This window comes from Sus scrofa, chromosome 16, assembly GCF_054392235.1.
Source record: "Sus scrofa isolate SSC_HxYL_T2T_F1_AM1 chromosome 16, Sscrofa_HxYL_maternal_Yorkshire_Landrace_v2.0, whole genome shotgun sequence".
Lineage (NCBI taxonomy): Eukaryota > Metazoa > Chordata > Mammalia > Artiodactyla > Suidae > Sus > Sus scrofa.
In genome coordinates this window covers 44118787-44136568 of record NC_139398.1, presented here as the reverse complement: position 1 = coordinate 44136568, position 17782 = coordinate 44118787, and the positions used below count along the sequence as shown (strand labels likewise).

General features: G+C 39.8%; 2 protein-coding genes and 1 long non-coding RNA gene across 15 annotated transcripts in view; 1 reads left to right on the top strand and 2 right to left on the bottom strand.

The window, feature by feature from the left end:
- ITGA1 (integrin subunit alpha 1) overlaps positions 1-16243 on the bottom strand; it is a 174225-nt gene extending 157982 nt beyond the window's left edge. For all 3 annotated transcript variants that reach the window (XR_014831285.1, XR_014831286.1, XM_021076769.2), the window contains exon 1: positions 15998-16243. Coding sequence is in view for 1 of the 3 variants with exons in the window: in XM_021076769.2 (XP_020932428.2) it covers positions 15998-16058 (61 nt within the window). In the remaining 2 variants the exon portion in view is untranslated. The remainder of the gene's footprint in view (positions 1-15997) is intronic.
- On the bottom strand, positions 627-16243 carry PELO (pelota mRNA surveillance and ribosome rescue factor). 4 transcript variants are annotated; one of them, XM_085002224.1, is made up of 3 exons: positions 15998-16243; positions 3603-5179; positions 627-3310 (listed from the first exon to the last, which is right to left on the bottom strand). In XM_085002224.1, the coding sequence occupies exons 2-3, from the start codon at positions 4326-4328 to the stop codon at positions 2879-2881; spliced, it is 1158 nt and encodes a 385-aa protein (XP_084858350.1). In that variant the 5' UTR covers positions 4329-5179; positions 15998-16243; the 3' UTR covers positions 627-2878. The 4 variants fall into 4 exon arrangements, with proteins under 4 accessions (XP_084858350.1, XP_084858349.1, XP_013840215.3 ...); XM_085002223.1 differs by having other exon boundaries at positions 3603-4860; XM_013984761.3 differs by having other exon boundaries at positions 3603-4763.
- LOC106506482 (uncharacterized) overlaps positions 4736-17782 on the top strand; it is a 235238-nt gene continuing 222191 nt past the window's right edge. For all 8 annotated transcript variants that reach the window (XR_014831293.1, XR_014831292.1, XR_014831289.1 and 5 more), the window contains exons 1-2: positions 4736-5255; positions 5924-5969. This is a non-coding gene — a long non-coding RNA (uncharacterized LOC106506482). The remainder of the gene's footprint in view (positions 5256-5923; positions 5970-17782) is intronic.

Genomic DNA, 17782 nt, shown 5'->3' with positions numbered 1-17782 from the left:
GTAATTCACATACGTACTATTTTATCTGTGCACTTTTTTTTTTTGTAAAGTAACACAGAAAATTTCAGTTCCAGAATATATGAACTGCAAAAATTCTAAGTCGCTTTTGTTAAAGATAATGTGAGGTTAAGAGAACTGGTTACAGGGATTAAAAAAGGAAACTAAAGTTAGTGACTAAAAACAAGGAGAGATAAAAAGAATGATTTACAAAGATACTCTAGAGGCACCTAGGAGGAAAAAAAATCCAACCTGTATTATAAGGGAGTAATGAAAGTGAAATCCAGAATCAACAATCCAGACATAAAATTAGCAAAATATTTAACATATAAATGGGAGACCAGAAATAGCAAACCATAATTTGATATGCATCATGTGTGTAGCAAAATGAAACAAATGGCAAACTTCTCCTTTACTAAGTCTAGGGGGATAGCAATCTTTGTTTACAAGCACCTGATGGTAAATGGAAACTTAACAGTACAAGGCATTAATTTGAGAGGTATGTTGTTGATAGTGTTTCCATCTGTTACCATAGTCATTCCTTGTTAATGGAGAGCAGTTGGAATTAAACTACTGTATGTGACTTCCAAAGACCTATGGTTCATTTTGTTTTCAGAGTAGTAAAAAAATTTTTTTTGGGGATTGACTTTTTATTTTATGTGCTCTTATTACTACTTTGATATTTATACCCATGCATCTAGGAAGATTTATACTCTTGATAATGGTGTTGGTATAAAATGTAACTTTTAAAAAATAGAAATTTACAAAGATATTTTAAGTACTTTATAAACATAAAAACAGGCTTTCACTTAGCGTTTATAATTTAACTGAGTACTTGAAGTTAGCTCTCCTGAAAGACCTTAAAACACTGCAATCTTTTTCTCTGTGGCTGAGAAGCCTAGCCAGAGGTTGACTACCACAGGAAGATTAAGTTATTGCCTATGTTTATTAGCTTTTATTATGCAGAGTAACCAATTGGAGATGTTAAAATACAGATTGCAATACAATAGTTCTAGGGTAGAGCCCTGGATTCTAGTTTCTAACAAGCTCTCCAGGGATGCTGCTGGTCCATGACCCACTTATACTTTTGAATAGCAAGGCCTGAGTCAAGGTTTTCAACTGGAATCACTTGGGAGCTTTAATAAAAAAGCAACACGCCCCCAAACTCCCAGCATTTCTAGGGGTGCTTAGTCTGGGGGTCCAGCCTGGGTACTGAGTTTTAAAAGCTCCTGAAGTAATAAGGCTAACGGGCGGCTAAATTAGAGAACTTAATGTCATTAAATGTACTGGTTAGATTTATTGGAAGATTTTGTTTTCCCTGGTTTCTATTACCAAGGGTAACAGCTAGGAATAACCAATACTGCATAGACTGTGAGCAACAGATGGCCCAAATCCCCAAATTCTTACTGAGACTAGGATTCATTATCAATCAGCTTCTACCATTAAGAATCTTGATGACTTCATTTCTATACTCCTACCAAATTATTTAATAACATACTTTAAATATCCTAAAGTTAAATATTAATGAAATTATAATAAAATGACAACCTGAATTACTTTGATTAGATAACAGATATGCAAAAACGTGGTTTTAAAGTTCATGGAGGTGTCTACCTCTAATTACAGATAAAAAGGTTGAGATTAGTTAGGAAGTTTATTAAAAAAAAAAAAAATCCCAAACTTGGCACTTACACCAGGAGAAAGGCCCAAACCACAGAAGGAACAAGCGAAAGTTTCAAGTTCTCATTTGAAGTAGGTACTGCTTACTGATCCTGGGTTACAGGCTGAATTATCACTCTTCGTGAGACTATTCCTTTTGCTAAGGTGAGATCCGTGAAAGTTCGAGATGCAATTACGTTTCAAGGCCCTCTCTCTCTTAGAAATGCACATCAAAAAATACTTGTAAACCCTCAGGTATATGCAGAAATTCCTAGTTACAGTAAAGAGCTGGAGTACAAATCAACTGCCACATACTAATGATGTGGCTTAAACTTCCTGAACAGGCTTTCTCACCCCTAAATTAGGGTGAAGAGAAAGTTCATTAAGAAAGTAAAAAACAGATACAAATTCTATATAGCATTAAGTATACCTATGATAAGCCAAAAAATAAATACATAGTGTGGTAATGCATACAAAGAGTTCAGACTGGGGATGACTTCTAGGCTTGCCACCAATTAGCCTATACAAGCAAATCACAAGCCTTAGCCTTATTTTAAAAATGAAGGCACCTTAAATAGATTATCCTGAGAATCCTTAGTAGATAAAGCTGCGGAGGGGGGGGAGGGGAACTTCACGCTATTACTTTTAACGTGATTGGTTTGACAAATCTCTTAAACAAAACATTTTAAACTTGTCTTCAGGAAAAGCCTTCTAATTATTTAGCTGTCATCTAAAATATCAAATAAATTTAAAAATTAAAAAGAGAATGTAAGGGAAATGGGGAGAAAAGGGATTAAAAAACCCAGTCTAAGAACAAAATAAAATAAATAATGTAAACTTAATGAGATATTAAAAAGCTTTTCCTGAGGCTTTCCTTCAAAGCATGCAGTATGGGATTTCATGGTCTACCCGAAGAATATATAGTCATTCTCATTAAATAAACAAAATGTTTCTAAGTACTGTGAAAAACCCCTAATTCTGATATAAAACTATCCCAATTAATAAAGATGGTAATGCATGGAAATTTCTTTTTATTGTTCAGTTTTGAATACATGTCCTGCCAACCACAAATTACCTAATGTGACCAAATACATGAGAAATCCCTGTAAAAATCACCAAGTGCCACTCTTGCACCTTTCTGTTACAAGGATGCTGAGAAAATGTAACAGTGAAGCAGTGAAGGACACAGGTTGTCTCAATTATGGATTATAAATTCCAATCATCAATCTTCTTCGGAACTGGAATCATCCTCTTGGTCCGAGAGTTCTGGAACGGGGAAGCGCAGAATAGCAGCTATCCCAGTCAACTGGCTGAGCTGTTCCCCAGACACGTGAAGACTAGAGAATATCCTAACAGTGCCTGCGTTTTCTTTCACACTGTCCACTAGACGCACATACCGGCTCCGTGTGGCTACATCCTGGTGCCTGAAGAGCTCATCACTGATGAGCAATGTGTCAATTGCCATGGCCTCATTGGCCTTCTCTACCTGCTTGAGTCCATAAAAAGCTCGGTCAGGTTCATGCTGTAACATTTTATAGAAGTCATCCAAGGCTTTTACTTCCCCAGCGGCTTTCGTGTCTGAAAGGCGGCTAGCTACCGTAGGGTCACAAAGGGCCTCTTTCAGGGAGTACTTGTGTCCAGAGGAGGCATGTACCTAGAATCACAATTATTAAAGTTAGACAACAGAATCTCTAAGAGTACCCTTTTTCATCCCACGATGACCCCAAGCCAAAAGCATTAATGACATGCTTTCCATGTTTAAGAATTTGAATTTACTATATAAATTTCCTGGTTGTTTAAATCTTTTCACTTCATTGCCTCACTTACAATCCCAGTAAAGTTAAACCTTTCTCCTTTTCTACTTTTCTTAGTTCTAAAACATTAGGAGTCATTTACACAAACCCCTCTGCCCACTTCTTAATTATCCCTGGGTAAGACTGTTTTACCTGAAGGAATTTGGACCGGTTTTCCAGGAGCACTTTGTTGTCGGTCTTCACTGCTTGTTGAAACATGTAGTCGCAGAACTGCTCCCTCACAAATCCTGGGCTGGCCACCAGGACGCACTTTACCACATCAAAGTGTATGTGGCGCTGGATGCCCTGGACCACCTGTTCATAGAACCGCTCCAAGGCCCGGTCGTGCTGGGAGCAGTTGCCTTTCCGTTTCCTAGGGATGTTCACTTCCACCTTGGCCCGAGTGAGGGTCATGCTGGGAGTGACTAAGCAGATATGGGCGAGGCCTTCCTGCATGACCACAGCCGCCACATCGGCGCTCCAGGCTGGGTCACAGGCCTGCTCGATGCGCTCCAGAACCACACTGTCCCACTGTTTCTTGGCCAGGGTGAACTGGCGGTTGGGCTCCAGCTCGATGGTGTGGTAAGCCCCCATCTTGACATACTCATTCTCCTGGATGTTGGTCCCCTTCACCCTCAGCTGGCAGGCTTGGGAATCGAAGTCGATGGCCTCCACGCAGAGAGTGAGGGTAGTGCGGACCCGGTTGCTCCCTACACTGCCCGTGGAGGACTCGGTCTGTACCTTGCGGATGGTGGAGGCACGCAAGCTGTCGCCCACCTGCACTAGATTATAGGTGTGCCACATGTCCTCAGGTTCTTCGGGAACCAGGGTCACCTGGCCCGCATTGTCTTTCTCAATGTCCTTCCTCACGAGCTTCATGACCTTGGCAGGGGCTCACTGCCAGAACAAGAGGAACCAAGGGGGGGTGGTCCCCGCCGGGAAAGGGGAAAGGAAGGGAAAGAAAGTCTAGGCAGGGAAGGGGGCGGGGTCCGGTTCCTGCAAACACTTGCCTGGCGGGAAGGAAACACTACATCCGACTCGATTGGCCGAGGGAAGCACTTACTCTAGCCCTTCCTTTTCGTGGGCTCTCGGAGCGCCGCTCCAAACCCGCGCGAGAGATACCGCAGCGAACACCTTCCTCTCCGCGGTTCCAGCCGCCTTCACGGACCAAAGGGCTGATGCAACGAGGGCGCATGCGCAGATCGCGTCCTGCCGTCCGGCGCACGTTTTACGTCCCCAAAGGGGAGGCGGGGCCGAAGCTTGCGCGGGCGCAGGCGCACTAAGCCGCGAGGTGTTTCCTGAAGAATAAACCACCTAAAGGAAGTGCACGGAATCTGTGGTGACGAGTCCTTTATTTAAATGCTGAACTTGGACTTCCTAAGTTTTTTCTTCCACCCCGTTTGTGAAGAATCTGGGGAGTTTGTGAGTGCAAATATACACGTTTTCAGTTGGGTGCTGTTGCCACTAAACTACACCTTCTCCCTCCCGGTAAATCCAATTTCAGAATTTAGGGAAAAGTAAAAGGAACTCTCAAAAATGCATTCTTGGCCCCAAGAACCAGACTACGCCCCGCTTTGCTTCTGCTTTGCCGCATTGAGAGGCTACACGCTTTTTGGAGCTGGTCTGTCCAGAATCTGTGTTCTTCGACTGATCATGGTGCATCTGGGCTCTGAGAACGTGCCCAGCTGTTCTCTGCGCTTAATTAACCAAGTCTGCACGATCCAGTTAACCTAGATGTTAGAACACCGATCTCAGAGAGAGAAGAAACCATCTGTGGAATTTACCCTGGGAATCCAAGCATCCAAGGTTGGCCATCTCAGCTTTCCGCAGCTCAATGGCCTGTGAAATGTTTAGGGTGGGGATTGGATCGCGGTAGCTTAGGACCCAACCTTCACTGCCAAAGCTGAGCGAGACCCAGGACTGGGGTGGTGGGGAAGAACTGATCTACTACGACTAACTCTGATTGAATAGCTTAAAGAATTCATTTGAAAGAAAATCCTTAAGTCACTTAACATTCTGGGAGGAAAGAGAGGCGGGGATGGGTGTGGGGGAAACTGAGAAATGGGGATTGCCTCTAAAAAGGACCAATGGATAGAAAAAGCCCACCAAAATTTTCTTGAAAGTTAAGATGGGGTGGAGGGCAGAGGGCACAAATCTTCCATACCTTCCTATCTTACTGGGTATGGCATTGAAAGGGCAACTTACCACCCTAAACTAGTGAGACAGGAATGAAAGGGAGCAATCTGACTTTGGCACAATTCTTGATACTCAACTCTCAACTAACTTCCTTTAGATTGTCAGGGGACACATAGGTCCCCTCCAAGTTTTAGTGCAAGTTAGACCCGTTATTTTGTGGCCTCTCCTATCCCTCCTTCTCTTTTTGTATCTCCTTCCTTCCCTCTTTTTCCCACCTTCGTGTCTTACTGAGTGCCCTCTCAAACTTCCTAATTCAGGCTGCCTTCTTCTACTTGCAGGAGGACAACAGCTTTTCACTGAGCAAAGAACTGATCACACTAAAGTGTGAGTATGGCTTGTGTCTCCAAAGAATATGTATCTTTTTAAAGAGTGCTTGTTAAGCTAGTAGAATTCTTAACTGGTATAGTGAGTGAGAGTGTGTGTGTGTGAGTGAGAGAGAGAGAGAGAGAGAGAGAGAGAGAGAAAGGAGGGAATGCTTTGTGGTACTCCTTGATCACCTTTTTAAGTATAATCACTCCCCTCTTGAAAATCTGCCAACGATCAAAAGCCACAAAATCAGTGATAGGCACACAGTAGGACCTCAATAAATGTTAGGCTTTAATTGAAGAGCTGTCATTATTGAATATTCACCAGGTACGTTCCTATGCTTTTTCTCAATTCTTGCCCAGAAGGTAAATATTTGTTGAGTTCATTTTATAGATGAATAAAATGAATTGCAGAGAGGTTAAGAAACGTATTCAAGATCACACAACAAGCAGTCGAATCCAGGCCAGCTTAACTTCATACTCTTGTTTTCTACTATCATAATTCTCTATTATGCATGCTTGAAATCATCTCTGAACGCTGCAAATTATATGCTGTTACCCACTGCCTTTTCCCTCTAACTCTTACCTTTACCAGATAAAGACTCATAGCTGAGGAAACAGTCTAGAGAATTTGAAAGGAAGGTCCCTTCCTTGCTCTTTTATTACTTAAAAAAAAAAAAAATCCTTATTTTTTTTTCAACATAGTTTTCCTTCTGCTCAGCCTAAGTCACTGTTATAATTCTTGAGAAAGATTTAACATTCTACTTTAGAAAAATACATGTGTATTTCTACATTGAAAATCTATGGGAAACCTTCATTGACTGTTGATTCTGTGGTTCTTTTTTTTTTTTTTTTATTATGAGGCAAACCTCATTTTGGGCTGTCTTTTTAAACATAAATGTGCTTCAGTGATTGAACATGCTACAAAACTATTCACAGAATTACTATTTGATCTGAAACATCAGTAACAGAATTTCTTTAGTAACTTGAGCTTATTGTTGAATAATCAGATGTTTTCCTCCCAGATTTTGTGTCTTTCTAGATCAGTCATTACATTTTTGGGTTATTTGGGGTTCTTATTCTCTATTAATTAAAATCAAATTCCCTGGCATTCAAAGGTTCCATGACGTGGCTTTATAAGCTTCATTGCCCAGGTACCCCCTACAGCATCCTATATTTCCCTATGGAATACATCCCTATACATCCTGACAACTTTCTATTTCGCCGCCTTAGCTCCTGCTGTTTTCAAAATGTCACTTTCTCTCATCCCTGCTTCCATAAATCCTACTTATCTTTAAGGACCAGCTTAAATGTTATCTCAAATTTGAAACATACATTCTATTAATTGGAGTACGTGACTTTTCTTTCTTATTGAACTCTGGATGGATTCATCCTTGTATTCCTTCACTGTCCCATGAAAAGTTCCTTGCATCTACTAGGCAATTATACATGAATGATGAGCTAAGTAGATCAGATGTAAAATGTGGCAATTATATTAAACATTATTATGGATACTTCTTAAGACACTGTGGTTGTTTTCAAGTATAGCTCATCTGCTTTATAAAGTAATTTCTCTTATTTTCAAGCTTTTATGGTTATAGTAGTGATATAATATATAGCAGTGTATTTTCAGTCTTTACTAAAATAAGAAAAATCATGAGAAAAAACATAATTTACCTATTTTGCTTTAAATTCCACTTTTATACTTATTTATTGGCTCTTTGAAGATATAAACCTTTATATGAGTAACTTTAACTCTATTTTTCTTATACCTTTTATTTATATTAATCTCTCCAGAATTAAAAAAGAGTCAGTGTTGTTACTTCCAAAATTTTCAATTTGTTGTTTTCTGTATACTTCCAGTGTCTCAAAAAGACATTTGGACTAGAAGCCAAGTATCCTGGATTGTAATTCTTACTCTATCAGTTTTTACTGTAAATTTTGGCACCACTCAGTCTCTTTGAAACTCAGTTTCTTTTATTTAAGAATTGAGGAAACGGAATTCAATAATTAAAATTATTTTGATTATAAAAATTAGGCAGCATCAGTATTTAAAAAAATTAAAATAATACCACAGTCTTACACTGACACATTTATTTAAAATTTCCAATTTGAATCTTCCTAAGGCCCATTTTAGCGGTGAAAAAAATCAATGCTTAGTTTAATGCTTTCATACCAAGAGTCAGCAGACCTAAGTTATGGTCTTTTCTAGCAAGGTCCTAGCAACTTTAGATAAGTTCCCTAACCTCTATAAACCTAAATTTTTTCATTCTAAATTGTAAGTAAGATTATTTGCTCTGCTTCTCTCAATCAACAACCCTTTGGAGGTTCTAATGAGATTATAATACTTGGCAAATTGTAGAGCTCTATAAATATGTAAGGTACTATTGTAACTCTCTAAGAGAGCCTGTCTTGAAGCTAGAGATCTGTATCAGACAAAGCAAGGGACAAAGGCTCACTTTAACATGATCATAATTATTCAGTTTTGGAAAAATAACTGGTTCAGTATGGTTGACTGATGGATGATCTGTTGGGTACATTTATTTGTATTAGCACCTCCTTTCCAGGGAAACCTTAGATTAGTCTTGCTGCATGAACTGGCTTGGTGAATTGGATTACAGTTCTTCTTCCTCTCATAATATTATGTTAGAAATGTTTTGGTGACAGCAGCAAGGATTATGGGCTCCCTTGCTTGTATATCCTGTGCTTAGCAGAGTGACCCTTAAATAGTCAGGACTGTATACATTTTCTTGTATCCATCTTCTCTTTCTGGCAAAGTTTACTTTCCGACAACACAAATCTAATCTTTTCCTTTCTCTGCTTTGGGGGTGTCTTCCATCATTGCTATTTGCTTGTCTGTGGCCTCTTTCAGACTCTGAGCTTCATAAGGGCGGACGCTGCCTTTTATTTGTCTTTGTATTCTAGTGAACCCAGCACAACTGGCATGTTAGCATAATTAGATGAAAGAATGAGTGGTTATTAGTTCTCCTTTAATTCAGAGTTTTTGACTTGTCTATCACTGACATCTTAAAATTAGGAAATCACATTCTGTTTATAATGTTGCTAACAATTTAAAAAGATTACTCTTAAGGTAAGTTTCTATAAACATTATTTCAGTTTTTTGAGATATCCATGTGTAGATAAGAAAATGATTCTTTTTTAACCAATCTTAATGAGAAACAGGTCTTACAATGGTTAAAAATAATGTATAATGACGATTAGTTTTGTTATACTGGCTTTGGAAAATGATCTTTACAAAATATATACTCAAACCACTGAGTATGAATATCTCATGACAAATGCAGTAGTTTATTTGGAGAGAATGTGCCAATTTTGGATTGTACAAAGATGCCCATATGGCCTCTGCAAGCAAAGCTAGTAGTTGACAGTGAAGATTAGTCAGCTAATTTAGGCAAAATGGTGAAGGGGGAAAGGGAAAGTTTGTTTTGTTTTGTTTTTTAAGGAACGTGCTGTACTATCTAAATTTCCTCTGATTAAAAATACAGTTGTCACAAAACAATATAAAATCTTCTATTAAATAAACAAAATCTTATCAACCAAAGTGTATGTGTGGGGTGTGTGTTCCTGTTTGTATGTATCCTTATACAGTACATGATCATTTTACCAAAAATATTATAATAAGATATATACTTTTAGGAACTGGTCAATACCCATGCATTTTCTTTTCTTTTTCTTTCTTTTTTTTTTTTTTTTTTTTTTTTTTGTCTTTTTGCCTTTCCTAGGGCTGCTATGGGGGTTCCCAGGCTAGGGGTGGAATCAGAGCTGTAGCCGCTGGCCTACTCCAGAGCCACAACAACACGGGATCCAAGTCGTGTCTGCAGCCTACACCACTGCTCACAGCAACCCCGGGTCCTTAACCCACTGAGCAAGGCCAGGGATCAAACCTGCAACCTCACTGTTTCTAGTTGGATTTGTTAACCACTGTGCCACAATCGGAACTCCACCCATGCATTTTCAAACTATAGTATTTGACAAACTAAAACTATTATAAGAAGATATATAATTTTAGGAACTGGTCAATACCCATGCATTTTCAAACTGTAGTATTTGACAAACTAAAAGTATATAGTTAATAAGTAATTTGAAAGTACTTTGTAATTTGTATGAAAAGTATAAGATTTATAATAAAATATGCAGACCATTCCTCTTAATCATTTGATGTTCTAATGTGATTTTATTTAGGTGTTCTATTCAGATTTAAGAATTTGCATTTATTTCAGCAGATCTCAGATAATTCATGCAGAAAGCATATGTTTTCCCTCTTTTTAATATTTTAATTACAATGATTTTTCAATTCAGATTTCTCACATTTTGTTTTTAGAACTCCACCACTTGGATAAAACAATATTAATGTGTTTGCACATAAAGTGAATTCCTAATACAAACTAGTGCATATATTTTAATCTCCTTTTAAGATTTAGTTAACTTTTCAATCTTCCTTTAAATTATAGAGGCTGTTAGATAAAAATTAGATCTCTTCAAATATACTTGGCCCTAGCACTAGTCACCAATATGACAGAAGGTTAGAGCTTGCCAAAACTAGAATTATTGATCCTGTGACCTGGAACATTTTCGATTACTTTATTGTCACCTTTCTCCTAAAGCTTCCTTGTAAAGGTAGAGTATTCAGACGAAGCTCTGTTCTTGGCATCTGGTGAGGTTGCTAGTGCTGGAGGAGCAATTATCCCCTGCATTAGATATAAATTTGCCTCTAAGAAGGGGACAGTGTTCATATCTTTGTATCTAGAAATCTGATGATGCAGTTTTTAAAAATAGAAAGAAATGTGATAGAAAACTGCATGTAGATATGCTGCTATCTATGACTTATAATTTTCAGATGTACATTTCCCTACATTTCAACATCTTTTGAAACTAGGAGGCATCTAACAGTTTAGCAATAATAATTGGATTGGCAGTACCTTTCATTCTTAATTGTACATACAATAATGGTATATCATTCAATTGATGGTATCTTCCATTCAATTAGATAGAAATATTCGGGGGGGGGTTGGATATAATTAGAACAGACAACCTGACCCTTTAACTATTTTATGAGTTTGTCTGTAGCCTATTATTTTGTGAATCACTCAGTAACACATTTTCAAGTGCCTATTATTCTTCGATGGCAAGGATAATAAACAAGCAAAGACTCTACCCTCACAGAGCACAAGCAGGCTGGGAAGACAGATATGTGGTATAATTATAATTGTAATTAGTATGTGGTATATTATAGAAGTGCAAGTGCTAGAGGCATACACATCTCTGGAAGAGGGGGTCCGAGGTACTCCACTGGGTTCTTGGAAATGACAATCATATGGGAACTTAAGTATCAGTAGCAGTGTTACTGCTTATGCAAAGGCCTGGAGGCTTCAGAGAGCTGGCACAGTGGTGAACTGAAAGAAGCTCAACAATCATGAGGACAGGAGTATATTCAGCTCATTTACATTTGTTGGTACTCTACTGTACTTGCTTTGAGAGTGAAAACAATTCTCCAGTCACAGACCACTCTGAATAGGCAATATATTCTGACTTCAGCATTGTGACAACAATTCCAAATATCTTTCATCTCAATTTCTTAACATGAATTCAAATACACTATTTTGTATTTCATACAACAGAAGTGCAGTGTAGGTAAAGAATAGCATTTTGATGCCTAATTTTCTGAAAGCATTTTAAACATGAGCACCTTTATTTTATGAATTACTTCAGGGCATATTAGAATTCAGCAAGTTCTACATCTAATGGGAAGTTTGTTGGATTGAGATATTGGAACACAGGCAGAGGAGCATTCATCTAAGGAAGTAAAATCAACAATTACAAGTTGTGGCCCAAGAGCTCATGCATCAAAATGGCATAATGATAGCAGGGAAGCAAAATAGGCAAACTAGTCTGGCCTGTATATGTTATTGCTACTGCCATTGCCTATTTATTGAAAAAAACAGAAGTCCTATGAATTTATCACTGCCTTTATAGGCATCATAACAACTAAGTATTTTCACTATCATCCGTAGTTCCTGTCAATCCACTGTGTGCCTTGGAGGTCTTTTCTTTGTTATGGGTTAGATGGCTGACTTCCTTCCATATTCAACCATTGCCTCACTGGACTTCTTTTAGAACAGAAAATCTTGCCTGTGAACAAAGTCACAAAGGTCTCTTGCTTGTAGCCTAACTAAACTGTTTCTAGGGAAGAAAGCCATATAACTAGGGATAATTTTCTGTATTTGTATTCTTACTAACTGGAGATAGGAGTCTTATTTGAATTATAATTAATGTAGGGAGCGATATCATCTAATTTCACTGTATACCTAAGAGCCATGAAAATAACAGACTTACTTCATCATTAATTAGATCCTTATCAAAGTCTTTTAGAGAATTATACTTGGAGGATTGTGCAAGAGGGAAATGGACTTAAATTTAGACAGCCTATATGGTGTATCATTTCAGAGCAGGAGAGATGTGAATTGAGTACAGGCTTTGCCATTTACTAATTGTGTGACTTTGGACAAATTGGTTTCTTAGTATTTTGGTTTCTTCATCTCTAAAATATGGGTAATACTTCCAAACTTTTCCCTTTCTTTGAGATTAAAATGTAATATGTGCAAAATTCTTGGCACAGGGCCTCGTACAAAATACATTCTTGAAAAAAATCTGCCTTTCAGCAGTAAGTTTCTCTGTTATTGTTTGTTTTGACCTTTGTCCCCTGGTAGTTTGAATTCTGCCATTTGGACATGGCCAATAGGAGGACTGGACAAGGCATTTGAGGGCAGGAAGAAAAGGAGGGGGTATTCATTTCCCCTGATGTCTCCCTGCTGGGCTTCAACTTTGCCACTAGCTGCATTCCTCTTCCTAGGGCCACAGCTCCTATTCAGTGGCCCCCTCTTCCATAGCCAGAGTTCATGGTCAGGCTGACAGATTGCTACCTTCCCAGACATGGGAATGGTAATGGCTTTTCTTCCCACTGTTGCTTCAAGTGCTTTCTTCCTACTATTGCTTGTTCTAGGTGTTCCACCATCTTTTGTCAATTCCTTTAAATGCTTCTGCAAATAGTCCCTTTATTTAACTTTCTTCAGTTAAACCCTTCATATGTGCCACTGGTTTTTTGCTGGGGACTTTGACATATATAACAACAAAACTTTATTTGGACTTAGAGAAGGGCATCTTTCGTGATGAATCATTTTTAAATATTGAAAAAAGCTAATACAAGACAGTTCTAAATATAAAGGGAAGTTTACTGAGATGGTTTATTGGGTAGGTGGTTCAAACCCAGCTTTGAAGACTATAGAGAGTTTGGTTGGATGGCAGGGAATGGTAAGAAAGAAGGGTGGAATGCTTTTCTAGATGCATAAAATAGTATCATATGCATAACAGCAAAATGAGCATGAGAATTATGGGGAAGGAAATATGACCAGCTATCATGGGCAGTTTAATGTTCAGAGGTTTTGGTAGGCAGAATAATAATCTATCAAATATGTTCATTTCCAAATCCCTGGAACCTGCAAATATATTGCCTTATATGGTAAAAGGAATTTGGGAGATACGATTTAATTAATGATCTTGAGATGGGGAAATTATACTGGATTATCCAGGTAAGCCCAGCATTCCTAGGATTTTTATAGGAAGAAGGAAGTAGAATCAGAGTTAGAGAAGGAGATGTGATGATGAAGCAGAATCACAGGAAAAGATTTGAAGATGCTACTTTGTTGGCTTTGAGATGGAGAATGGAACCACAAGCCAAGGAATGTATGTGGCCTCTAGAAGCTGGAAAAGGCAAGGAAGTGGATTCTCCCCTAGAGCCTCCAGAAGAAAAACAACCCTGCCGACATCTTGATTTTAGTCCTGTGAGACTTCTGACCTACATAACTGTGGGTAGCAAATTTGTCTTGTTTTAAGCCAGTAAATCTGTGGCAGTTTGTTACAACAGCAATAGGAAACTGATACAGGGGTATGGGAGACAGAGGGTGCTGGATTAGGGCAGACCCTGAAAGGTCAGTTGAGAATTTTGGATTTTATCTGATGAAAGATAACAAAGAACCACCAAAGATTTTTGACTAACGACAAAGGTATAATGAAAATTATGTATTCTTAACAAGAATTAGAGGTTAGGTGCAGACTGAAGACAATAAGATGAACTCTATAGTACTGTGCATGAATGGGTGTAGTGATAAGACCCCAGATTAGTTGTGGACTCTATGAATTGATGAGAAGGTTCTAAGGAAGCTGACAACATGATGACTGACAGGGTAACCAACGAAGGAAAGGAAGAAGTCAAATTTCAGATCTCTATGTTGTACTGTGAAATGGGCATAACTATAGCACATATGAGGAACTTGTTGAATCTGAGATAACTTTAAATTATAAATTTCAATATGATTGAATAATATACATGTATAGATTGAGATATAATACATGTATACATGTACACAAAAGATAATTAAGTAACTTAGAAATATGTATGCAGTAGTTTCTGTTAAGTCCCTTCCTGGATTCAGCAAGATTTATTACCCCCAGTAATTGCAGAAAACCCACAGTATACAACTTGGGACTGTTTTAGGCATGGAAAATAAAATAGTTGAACTTAAAACACACACACACATGAAATTGTATTTTGTTTACCTCTGCTTTTTCAAGTTTCATTCTTGTCTTTTTAGAGGATATACAAACCTCATTTGATCTTTTCTACATTGGTGATAGCTTATTTGGTAAAATGAAAAAAGTACAACTTGGGTAGTTAGTAAACCACTCATATTTTGCACAACAACAACAAAAAATGCAAACAACCTCCAAAAAATTTGAGTTGGAGAGGAGTCATAGGTCAAATACGTGTAAAGAGTAATAGTGGCTGATGACAAGGTCAACCACTCACTGACTGGTAAAGCAGTTCAGAAGTTGCCAGTGTTTGGATTATTGGTCATTTCCTGAGTAGTGGGAAATGTTTAGCTCACTCTCTTTATACCACCCCACTTTTTAAAAAAGCTTTGCTTTCTAATAATCCATTTAGAAGTGATCTTCATGAAACTTAACAGTGCTTGAGCATGTATGCCAGGCTAAACCGGTGTGATCAACGCTTTTTAAAAATGGTAAAATGCTGTTAACAAGTACTAATAAACATGCTAGCATAAAGACACTGAATATTGATTGACTATTGATGATATACTAAAGCCAACCATTAATAAACCATCTTTCACACAAAGCTTTACCCCATCCACCTTCTCTTTCCTTCACCCTTGCAGCTTTCCCCCCTTAGGAGCTGGTTAATCATTTGGAAAATCTTAGAAAATGCTATGATTCAATCTATTTTTCTAAATTGAATATAACTGCATCTCTACTGTTTTTTGTCTCTGCTAAAAGATACCTATTTACGCACAACTAACAATAGTGTATCTTGCATTTAAGAAGTTAGTCTGGTCTGCGGTATTTACAAAGTAAATATTCACTATTCCTCCCTCAATTTCACTACGTTCCTTCTCCTGGGTACTAAGACAGAAACATCATTTTGGGGATAAGAGGCAACTTTGCCTTGCATTCTTCTCTTTTCTTCCTGGCAGAAAATATCTTGAATACTTGAGAGCAAGAAAAGTAATAATGCTCACTCCTGAGCAAACTGAGGATGGGAGTTTTGCATGTAAATCAGGTACTCGCTAGTTACCTCTCTCTCTCAAAAAAAAAAAAAAAAAAAAAAAAAAAAAAGCCATCAGCAAAGCCCTAAAATACCAGGTATAGGGTCAAAAACAACTTTAATTTGAAAAGTCAATAACAGCTTGTAAAATTTTCAGCACGGCTTCTGCCTACGATTGGGGTGAGGGTTTTGAAACGACCTCAAAAGTAATCCATGTCGAAACCAAACGCAGACACCGCTCTCTGCACTCCAACCTGCCCAGACTACCTGGATCGCCCGCGAGTAGATCTGCGCTCCCTTCTTCCCTCTGCGCCGGCCCTCTGCTTGCCTCCCTCCCCGTTTTAAGCCCCGAGGCGCGATTCCCGAACCCTGCGCGTAGGAGATGCTCAGAGAAAAGCAGGGTCGCTCACCGGTGAGGAGCCAGCAGCTGGCGACAGCGACCCCTGGGCTGGCGCGGCGCCGGGGGGCCATGGCCGGAGCGGTCGCAGCCCCTGGGGGACCCGGGGACGCACTGGATCGGAGGGAAGGGCTCGGTGAAACCGCGCTCGGGATCCGCGTTGCTCTGGGTCACTCCGCGAGACGCCACAGGTCTCAGTCGCTGGCCCTGTTGGCCCCGGAGCCCGGGAGGAGCAAAGTGATTTCCTGTGTTTTCGACCAGTGCCTCTAAATCCACTCCACGCTTTTCAGCAGGATTGCCACATCTCCCGCCCCTTTGCGCTCTCGGGCTCTGAAATCTCTCTGGCAGCCTCCCAGGCTCTGTCCGAGACATGGACAAATAAAGCCAGCTTCGCGGGTCCGTGTTTAGGCTAAAGTCCACGAGCTGCGAGGCAAACCTTAAAGGGACATCTGCCTTTCATTGAGAGGGTGATCTCCGCTCCCCGTGCCAACTCCCTAAGGTGGTAGGAAGAGGCGGGTGAGGGCCGGACCTTCGGGAGGGTGTCGCCAGCCTGGTGGCTCCGCCTTCGCACCCTCACTTCTCCCGGGGTCTGGGCAGGAAGGGTACTTTCAAAGAGCAAGGCCCCTCGGCCCTTAAGGAGAGGCTGCTTTCCTTGGGTCCGATTGCGCAGAAACAATCTCTCAGTCTGTGAAAGCGAGCAGATGTGTTCCCCGTCCTTCTCCTGTGGACAGTTGAACTTCGCTGTCCGGTCCTCTCGCACTAAAAGGGGGTGGGGGTGCCACCCCGACACGCCCCACGGAGGCCTTGGCTTTCACTTATGGAGAGTTTGCTCCCTTTGTGGTGGTTTGTGGTCCTAGGGAGGCTTTTCTTTGGGAAGTCTATGATAAGCTAGAGGAAAGGAGAAACAAGACTAGGAGGAAAAAAGAAATGCAGAAAGATATAAATGTAAGAGGGAAGCGGGAGGGGAAGGAAGGGAGGAAAACATTCTCCTTAGAAATGGAATGTGTGTGGGCTATTTTGTTTAATCTGAATTAGGATGTTTGTACATTGGCAGTTAAATCTAATAAAGAACTTGGGGCGCTGTTTTATTTCTTGCTACAGACTTTTACAAGTAAGGGTGCATTAAGTCAGGAACATGTTACTCCCTTCTTCCTCACTCCCATCACTCGGAATTGGGAAGTTAAGTTGGCCCATCACAAATGCTGGGGCTTGGAATGCCTCCTCAGGAGACCCAGGCCAGAAGAAGCACTTGGGAGTTTGCAGTGCTTCTTTTGTCTGGTGCATTGTACATCCTTTGAGTCAAGAGCCACATCCACATGTTAGTTTCACTGAATACTGGCTATTTTTTAAGCATCCCTGTCTTAATGGTTTTGAGAATTTCAAAGAAAGGGAAGGCATGGATGAGTGGATTTGTGTTTACAGGTGGTGGAGCCATTAAATTCTATTCAACTTCATTTGATTTGATTCAGTTCGGTTCAACTACTAATTGTTTTATTCTAGTAGGACTAGGGCTAGACAGGACAAGAGTGCCACCCAAAGGAGGACTCATTGCCTGGAGCACAACATAGGTAATACAAGCCAGAGCATCCCAGGAAAGGGCAGGGAGAAGCCCTTGAGGATGACTATATAGATTGCCAAATAGAAGATTGCAGGGGCTAAAAGTTGGAAAAGACAACATTTTAAAAGTTTAATGAAGGAGTTCCCTGGTAGCCTAGTGGTTAAGGACCGGGCATTGTCACTGCCTTGGCAAGGGTTCCATCTCTGGCCTGGGGACTTCTGTATGCCTCAGGCATGGTCA